The sequence below is a fragment of the Palaemon carinicauda genome, chromosome 21, assembly GCF_036898095.1.
Source record: "Palaemon carinicauda isolate YSFRI2023 chromosome 21, ASM3689809v2, whole genome shotgun sequence".
Classification (NCBI taxonomy): domain Eukaryota; kingdom Metazoa; phylum Arthropoda; class Malacostraca; order Decapoda; family Palaemonidae; genus Palaemon; species Palaemon carinicauda.
The window spans coordinates 100,479,121-100,489,120 of NC_090745.1; the positions used below are offsets into that span (position 1 = coordinate 100,479,121).

General features: G+C 35.7%; 2 protein-coding genes and 1 long non-coding RNA gene across 3 annotated transcripts in view; 1 reads left to right on the forward strand and 2 right to left on the reverse strand.

Moving 5' to 3' along the window:
• Positions 1-1,968, reverse strand: part of LOC137615366 (uncharacterized) — a 5,644-nt gene extending 3,676 nt beyond the window's left edge. Inside the window, exon 1 of the mRNA XM_068345182.1 lies at positions 1,871-1,968. Within this exon, the coding sequence (XP_068201283.1) occupies positions 1,871-1,872 (2 nt within the window). The 5' untranslated portion in view covers positions 1,873-1,968. The remainder of the gene's footprint in view (positions 1-1,870) is intronic.
• The window catches only part of LOC137615365 (uncharacterized), a 68,588-nt gene that overhangs the window by 26,147 nt on the left and 32,441 nt on the right, over positions 1-10,000 (reverse strand). The gene's annotated exons all lie outside the window — the stretch shown is intronic.
• Positions 1-10,000, forward strand: part of LOC137615371 (uncharacterized) — a 59,723-nt gene that overhangs the window by 17,215 nt on the left and 32,508 nt on the right. The gene's annotated exons all lie outside the window — the stretch shown is intronic.

Genomic DNA, 10,000 nt, shown 5'->3' on the forward strand with positions numbered 1-10,000 from the left:
TTACCGTGGCCTTGCCTGGTAACCTGTTTGTGAACAGTGTCCGGTTTCTTAACAGTAAGATTGCCAGGACACGATTTGGAAACAATAAGACTATTTGGTCGGGGCTCTAGTGAGGTCAGGACTTGAAAGAAGAATACACAATTGCATGTCTCCTCATATGATGTCCTTTAAAAGAGATTGAAAAGTATAAAAAGGAAATTTGCAGAATTCAGGCATAATTATCAATCTCTCTCTTAATGGTTTCATATGTTCCTACAGAATTTTAGAGTATGTAGACTTCGGTATTTGCTAAACATTGGATTGTATGATCCATGACCAATATTCACATTAATGAATAACTTTGAAATGGCTAATTTTTCCTTTGCCTACACATACACAGAATAGTCTGTCCTATTTCTACATTCTCCTCTGTCGTCATGCACCTAACAGCAATGAGATTACCAAACAATTCCTCTTTACTCAAAGGGTTAACTGCTACACTGTTTTTGTTCAGTTGCCATTTTCCTCTTGGTAAGGATATAAGAGACTCTTTAGCTGTGGTAAGCAGCTCCTCTAGATCTAGAAGGATACTCCACAATCAAATCATTGTTCTCTAGTCTTGGGTAGTGCCATAGCCTCTGTACTAAGGTCGTCAACTGCCTTTGGGTAGAGTTCTCTTGCTTGAGGATACACTCGGGCACTATTCTACCTCATTTCTCTTCTGTTTTTCATGTTTTTATAGATTATTATTATTATTATTATTATTATTATTATTATTATTATTATTATTATTATTATTATTAGTTGCGAAGCTACAATCCTAGTTTGAAAAGGAGGATGCTATAAGCTCAAGGGCTCCAACAATAGCCCAGTGAGGAAAGGAAATAGACAGATAAAAGTCATGAACACTAAAAATATAAAACACTAAACTAAATATCTCATACATGAAATATAAAAACTTTGAAGAAACAACAAGAGGAAGAGAAATAATATAGAATAATGTGCCCGAGTGTACCCTTAAGATAAATTTGAATGTTGTTGTTCTTGAAATATTTCAATTGTTCATAATTTTTGTGTAGCTTATTTATTTCCTTTCCTCATTGGGCTTCTTTCCACGTTGGAGCCCTTGGGCTTATAGCACCCTGTTTTTTCTGACTATGGTTGTAGCTTAGCAAGTAATAATGATAACGATAACAATCACTGAAATTTTTCTTTTCAATTTACATAAAGATAATAAATCGAAAGTTAATTGAATCTCGCAATCGTTCTTCAGTTCTAGGAAGTCTTTAAAGATCTAATAGAGTCGATATACCTTTTTACAATATAAATACTGGAAAGGCTTCTTGGTCCTTGTTTTTTTTTTTTTTTTTTTTTCATCAGGAAATCACTAAACTGGGGATTTATAAGACTGGATTTATGTTTCATATTAACACCGTATGTTGCCAGAAAACTCCAAGTCAATTCAATAATCACACTGTATATCCTTCGGTGGAAGTTTGCCTTGCACGTTAATGCTCTTTCTTATCTGGTTTCATTCAGATGTGGACGCATTTTGAATAATGATATTTACTAACTTTCCTTAAAAGGATGTTTTCTGTGAGTGGATCTGAAAATCTTGATACGGTATAATCTCTAAATTTTGAAGTCCTTCAAAGTTAAAAATCGTCTTGGCATAAGAGAATATTCCATGTCTACTCTGCCAGATGCTAATCTCCAATTAGAAGTATATCATTGCCTACTAGATATGCAACGGTAGAGCCGGAGACAGCAACATTCAAATTTAGATCGAGAATAAATACACACTCACACACTCTCACACACACAAACACACACATATAACAGTATGAAGAATGTAGTCGATAATCGTGTGACCTCCGAAAGCAAAACTTACATTCTTGAATTAAGAAATCGATGAGGTCGCTGTAGACTCCTTCGCACTCGCCACGGAACTGCTAGAGGGAGGGGCCACACGTATGATCTTATAAGTTTTAGGGGTTGGGGGTTATATTAATTATCTAGATAGAATGGGGGGATATGGCGGGGCCCAATTTCAGAGAGATAAAGTCACCCGACTTGTATAAGGCTGCCGTGGCCCACGATCCTCCCGTGTGAAAAGTTCGCTGTGGATTTAGTTTTTATATTTGGATTTATAAGGAAAATATGTTAGATGACAAATATGTAACTTTATAACATTAAAACAACCAAACAAATATTTCACAGATTAGATAACTGAAATTTGACGAGCATTTGATAGTTTATAGTGATAGAATGACTAATGATACACATATAATTATTCAAATTACTTATATTAATCACATTCCGAGAATTTTCATTTTCTTCGGTTTTCTTGATGAACTAATATTCCTATTCAAAACACGAATTCCAAGGAATGCACAATTTATAACAAAAGCTTTAATTACTTCTTATGGTAATGTGATGGCATAGCTTTTAAACCTTGATAATCAAATCAGTTATTTTATGTTACGCGTTTTCTAAGTTTTAGATATTTTTCCCCGTGATGACAATTAGTTTTCCCATAGTTTTTAAATAACTGGAAAATTCTTCGCTCGATTGCAGTAGTTTTCCACGTTCAATCTTCCATCGTTGATATATTCCCAAGGAATTCACGTTGAGGAAACTTGCAAGCTTTATAACCACCTACATATTGTAAGCGTCTATCTTACAGCGCATTTTATAATGCTTAGTTTTTTCAATTTTAAGTTCTGCATTGTCCTAATTTTGCAAATCATTATTAAATTCCAATGGTGAACAAAACATCATAGCTGATAGTCACAGCTCTTTTTGGGTAGAATTTTCTTCATCCACAAAGATTACGTTATGTTCAACCAGGTTTTTTATAGTTTATATATGAAAGATCTGTTTTAGTGTTGTTACTGTTCTTAGAATATTTTACATCAATTGTTCGTTACTTCTCTTGTAGTTTATCTATTTCCTTATTTCCTTTCCTCTCTGGGTTATATTTCCCTGTTGAAGCCCTTGGGCTTATAGCATCCTGCTTTTCCAAGTAGGGTTGTAGCTTAGATAATAATAATAATAATAATAATAAAAATAATAATAATACTGAAAAATGAACCTGGTGTCATCATATCACTTTGAGCGTTGAAGTTTGATCCTAAGAGTGTCCTTTCCTTGCACAGAATGTGGGATATGATTTGGTGCTTTAATGCAACAGATGATATTTGTTGAATACTTTCATCCATCTGTCTTATGTAGTCAGACTTGTGTTTTAAGACTATCCTGATTTATTCTAATAGTCAGGCCTTCTCCATCATGAGGCTTAATACTACACTGTGTTCTAGAAGTTTTATTCCAGCTGTGACCAATTTGTGGAATGGTCTTACTAATCAGGTAGTTGAATCAGTAGAACTTCCAAAGTTCAAACTTGCAGCAAATGATTTTATGTTGAACAGGCTGATATAGGGGACAGGGCATCTCCAGTTATTTTTCCTTTAAGGATTTAGGGCATCTCCAGTTATTTTTCTTACAAAGGGTTAGGGTATTTCTAGTTATTTTTCTTCAAGGGGTCAGGTCATCTCCAGTTATTTTCTTCCAAGGGGTCAGGGCATCTCCAGTTATTTTTCCTCCAAGGGATCAGGGCATCTCCAGTTATTTTTCCTCGAAGGGTACAGGGTATCTCCAGTTAATTTTCCTCCAAGGGATCAGGGCATCTCCAGTTATTTTTCCTCGAAGGGGGCTGGGGATCTCCAGTTATTTTTCTTCCAACGGGACAGCCCATCTCCAGTTATTTTTCCTCGAATGGGTCAGGCCATCTCCAGTTATTTTCTTCCAAGGGGTCAGGGCATCTCCAGTTATTTTTCTTCAAGGGGTCAGGGCATCTTCAGTTATTTTCCTCCAAAGGGTCAGGGCATCTCCAGTTATTTTTCCTCCAAGGGGTCAGGGCATATCCAGTTATTTTTTCCTTCAAGGGGTTGTTGCGTATCCAGTTCTTTTTCCTCTAAGGAATCAAGGCATCTCCGGTTATATTTCCTCAAAGGGGTCAGGGAATCTCCAGCTATTTTTCAACCAAGGGATCAGGGCATCTCCAGTTATTTTTCTTCAAGGGGTCAGGGCATCTTCAGTTATTTTCCTCCAAGGGGCATGTCATCTCCAGTTATTTTTCTCCAAGGGGTCATTATTCATTTTATCACTTAGAACTAAATCTAACGTATGCCCAGTTAAAGTAGTTGTACAGTCGACATTATTCACTAGTCGATATGATTCTAGTAACTCACTAAATGGCAAAGCGTCAGGATTTGATGCGTCGTCCATCCAAAAATTGAAGTGTCCACTGATAACTAATTCGTTTTTTCCATAATAATCATATCAATGAGAGCACCGAAATCTTTAAAAAAGATACTAGTGTTTGTTCTAAGAGGTTTGTAGATTGTTACAAAGGATATTCTTCTGTTATTTTGCTATATATTCAAAGCTTGTTACACTAATTCTTTTCAACATTTTGAGATTTGAGTATCTTTTATGAATAAAGCGTCCAACACCCCCACCAGACTTGCCTTCTCTCGGTATGTAAAAGAAGGCATGTGTGGGGTGTGTGTTTTCAGTGGTCTTTGCCTTGTCCAAGTTATTTAACCAAGTTTCAGATAATGCTAGCATATCCAAATATTTCTCGTTTATCAATTCTCGAATTTGAACAGTCTTATTACCTACCGATTGTATATTTACATAGCCGCAGTTTATGACATCCCTAGTAACGATGATCACTATTTTCCGCGAGTCTTTTCAATTCCAAGTCATAAGCTTTGCAGTCTCTAGAATTTACTGTGTGGTCACTTGGTTTGTTTAACTTTGTGGAGTTTATACACTTTGACACTTGCGAATTACACTCCCTGGTGGAATGTCTCCCTGAACATCTCCCGCAGACTTTATCATCATTCTGAAACTTGCAATCTTTTTCAAAATGTCCATAGTTCTGACAGTGGTAGCAGGTAATCACGTGGTACCTATCACGTGTGTTATAGATACCCCATCGTAACGAAACTTCGTCCCTATTATCATGAATAGCTCTCCGAACTTCAGGATCACTTTTCAGCACATGGTGGGTACCCCCCCCCCCCCCCCCCGAGGCATTTTTCTCCAGGACTACACTTATCTTCTCTTCTATATTTTGGATTTGGTCCAGGCAGCGATTTCTTTGAATCAAAGCATTTACTACATCATCTTCATCATTGTATACATTGCATATCATTATTTTTGGTTTTAGTTTTCAGATTTTTCTCGTTTCAGTGTCAGCCACCAATGTCTGAATTTTGTTTGCCGCCTCTTCGCTGATCATATTGTTTGCAAAGTTTACAACAACATTTCCATTCGTAGTTGACCTCGTGTTAAGTATAGGAATGTCTCTAATTGCTTGTTCAACCTCGTGTTTTCTTTCAGTAATTTTAGTTGTTGTATTAGTTGATTTGATTATCAACAGATTTTTTTCCTTAACTTTGTCAGCAAATGTCTGTTTCTCCCGGTTTGGGTCTATCAATGTTTGAATTGTAGCTTTAATTGATTCCATATTCGTGGCAAGAATGTCAACTTTCTCAGTGAGGTCGGTGGTCTGGGTGGAATTTGCTGCGTTTGCGCTAAGGTCCGCAAGTTTGTTTTCCAAGTCATCTATTTTCGCATCTTGTTCATTCAGTGCCAGATCTCTCACGTTCACATCTTTCTTTAATTTTGATATTGCTGAATTGTTGTGTCTTGCTTCACGTACGCAGTGTGGGCATAACCAATCTAGGTTATCAGTGATGGCTGTCACTATATGCACACATTTCTTATGGTAGAGTCTATTACATTCACATACTATCCATTTTTCCGTTCTCCCTCGGTGTTATTACATAATAGGCAGACAGAGTTAAGAGCAAACATATTGTACTGTTTCTTATCACTTAGATTTCTTCATAAGACTAACTAATATATTTTCAATGATATTCTAAGCGAGAAACACAAAGCTAAAACACGACTCTGGGCGTGTATGACAGAGCTCCACACAACACGTCTACACTCTAGCACCATACGTTCTTATCTTTGCAAGGTAAAAGTTTTTATTTTTATACATTCCCACATCAATACGAAATTTTTTATCTTTCTTTCACAGATTATAGTTATAAGAGATAGTCGATAATGCTAGACCTATCTTTGGGTGATTAGTGTGGGGACGTACGGCCTGCCAACTCGAGATCTCGTGTTGCATGTTCCAGCCTTGTTTTGTGGCAATCGAAAATCAACCGATCAATAATTGTGGAGATGTAGTAAATTTTCATAATTTTGGACTATATTGGAAAGGTTTTTGTACCAGTGCCGACAGCCCAAAATAAAGCTGGTGTTTAGTTATGTATACATCTCAAACTAACTTCACAGTAACAAAGCTTATCAGTGCTTACATGAGCAAATTATTAGGCGAATTATTTCAGAGTTGTTAGACCTATCTGGAGTCGAGATGCAGCTGGTTAATCTGGTAAGCGAATCGAATAGCGGCAAAATCATTCGAATGCTTGGGAGTTTTTATTTTATTTTATTTACCTGTAGTTGGCAACGCTTTTAACTGACTGTCTGAAGAACTGCGTTCGAGACTCGGGCCGGACAAGGTGAACAGAACGGCTTGTACTTTTCAAAGTGAGAATGCTTGTGTTCTCAAGCTTGGTTATTTAAGCTATTCCTGAAACTGGTTCAGCGAATTAGGAATTTAGTTATTAATCGACAAGGAAATCCTTATCCTTATTCTCTCTCTCTCTCTCTCTCTCTCTCTCTCTCTCTCTCTCTCTCTCTCTCTCTCTCTCTCTCTAACGAGTGTAAGGAAATGAAGTACTTTTTAACGGGGAGAATAGCCCAGTGAGGAAAAGAAACAAGGAAATGAATAATGATTAGTAGCTAATTTTAAATTCTTTACACACGGGAATTTTGCTGTGCATTGAACCTTCCGAATTGTTAGTTTTGTCTGTTCTGTAATTTCGTTTTGTTGTTGAATGCCAGAATGTAAAGCTCAGTATAACTAACCTTGGTAGAATTGATTGTATGATCTGTCAAAAGTAGTATACCTATAAATATTGCATTATTAACAGGTATATGCTTGGGTATGGATAGTTTGAACACAAACTTTAATGTTTTATAGACTTCATTCTATGTAAAACCAATTGCTGTAACTGTAGATGGTTTCAATGATGTTTGTATCGTTAATTATTTGAACTTAAGTAAGATTTGATAATTCTCATTTACTTAATGTTATAACGGTGTCAGTTTATGAGACCACTAGCAATTTTTTTTTCGAACTTTCCTGAGATTCTACCTCGCGGAAATACACACACGCACACACACAAACACACACACAATATATATAAATATAATATATATATATATATATATATATATATATATATATATAATATATATATATATATATATATATATATATATATATATATATATATATATACACACATATACATACCTACATACATATATACATGCATACATACAAACAGTATATACACTGCATCATCCTTTAATGGCAGAGTTTTTAGGTTGGGCTTATGATTGCAAAATAATGGCGTTCTTCTGTTCACGGATTAGATGATACTTTTTCTCATTCTAGTGTGTTGTAAAGTTATTATAACATTGGTAGGAAAAGGGTTAATTTTATTATGACTACATAGCCTAGTTTGCTATGCTGGTGAGGAGAATTAGATGAAAAAAAAAACAGATATTGGTTAGTAAAAATAAAATATTCAAAGGCGTCATTAGAAAGGAGTAAGGAAAGGTCGATAAAGGGTTCTAATGGTGGATTGAAAGATTGGAAAATAAAAGTCAATATACAAAAATTATAAGAATTCAGATAGGAATAACTGACTCAGTTGTTCAAGCAGTTTGGCTTGCCGGTGAACTTGCTAAGTTGGTGTATAAACAACCAATGATAAGAAACTTTACTGCGCAGGAAATTATCCACGATTAAGCAGTAGAATGATAGAATCAGAAGTGACTGATGTGTTCTTTTCTAGAGCCCCCCCCCCCCCCATGTTATGAGAAATGACTCAGTGTTTTAGGTATATAGCATCATCATCAGCCGTTACTAGTCCACTGCAGAACAAAGGACTCAAACATGCCCAACCACTTGTGTCTGTTTATAGTTTTTCTATGCCAGTCCACACCAGCAAACTTTCTTTGTTCATCAATCCATCGTCTACTCTTCCTTCTCGTGCTTCTTTTGTGATCTCTAGGGACCCGTTCGGTTATTCTTAATATCCATCTATTGTCAGTTATTCTCATTATATGTCCCGCCCATGACCATTTATTTTTCTTACATATTACAATATCCTCTACTTTAATTTTTCTTTTATCAATGTTGCTCCTTTTCTGTCTCTTAGTGTTATTCCTATCTTTATTCTTTCCATAGATCTTTGAGATGTAACTAGCTTATGTTCTAAGGATTTAGTAAGACTTCAAGTTTCTGATATATTAGTTAAATCTGATGTGGTCATCTGATTAAATACTTTTCGTTTTAGAGAAAGTGGCATTTTAATTTTCATAATATAACTTTGTTTACCAAATTCTCTCCATCCTATACTAATCCTTCTTTTAATTTCGGTTTCGTGTCCTGTGGGTACACTTACTGTCTGTCTTAAGTACTACAATGTCTAGAGATTCTTCCCTATCTTAATTATATGCAATTTTATTGAAGATTTTCTTAGTTTTAATCATAATCAATTTCAGTCCTACATTTCTGCTTTCTCTGTTCAAATTTTCCATCATCTTTTGCAATTTCTCCCATGATTCACTAAACAAAACCATGGCATCTGCAAATCTTGAGTTGTTAAGGTATTCATTCCCCATTAATAACAATCCCTACATGTCTCCACTTTAAATATTTAAAAACTTCACATATGAATTCTGTGAATAATTTAGGAGAGATGGTTGTCCCTGTAACTCCTTTCTCAATCGGCACTTTCTCACTATATGTAGTTTTAGGATGCTGTATATCCTGTATAGATATCTCCAAGTGTTCTAACATAAGCATCATCTACTACTACTACTACTACTACTACTACTACTACTACTACTACTACTACTACTACTACTACTACTACTATTATTATTATTATTATTATTATTACTACTTGCTAAGCTACAACCCTAGTTGGGAAAAGAGAATGCTATAAGCCCAGGGCTCCGACAGGGAAAATAGCGTAGTGAGAAATGGTAACAAAGAAAAATAAGATATTTTAGGAAGAGTAACAACATTAAAATAAATAGTGTTCCCTAAAGCAAGAGAACTCTAACCCAAGACAGTGGAAGACCATGGTTCAGAGGTTATGGCACTACCCAAGACCAGAGAATAATGGTTTGAATTTGGAATGTCCTTCTCCTAAAAGAGCTGCTAAGTGGCACTGAATAATTCCAGTGCAGTAAACCCTTGGGTGAAGAAGAATTGTTTGTTAATCTTAGTGTTGTCAGGTGTATGAGAACAGGGGAGAATATGTAAAGAATAGGCCAGGCTATTTAATATGTGTGTGTGTGTGTGTGTGTGTATGTAAGCAAAGGGAAAAAGAACCGTAACGAGAGAGAAAGAGCCAATGTAGTACTGTCTTGTCAGTCAAAAGACCCCATAGCTCGCTAGCGGGAGTATCTCAACGGGTGGCTGGTGTCCCAGTCGACTTACTACCTATATTCTTTGTCTTTGAAGGGCTTTCTTTACTGCTGAGGATTTGACAAAATCAAAAGCTTTCTCATAGCCTATAAATGCCATACATAGTGGTTTGACATACTTTGTTGATTATTCTATTAGCCAGTTAATTGCATGAATATGGTCAGATATTGAATACTCGCTTCTAAAGCTTGCCTGTTCTCTTTGTTGATCAAGGTCTAGTTGTCTTTCTATTCGGCATAATATGACCTTTGTAAATATTTTATATATCACGGAGAGTAAACTAATTGGGCGGTAATTTTTCAGGTCTTTTGTATCTCCCTTTTTTTTTAAGGAGTAAAATAATAAAGTATTTCCAAGTTG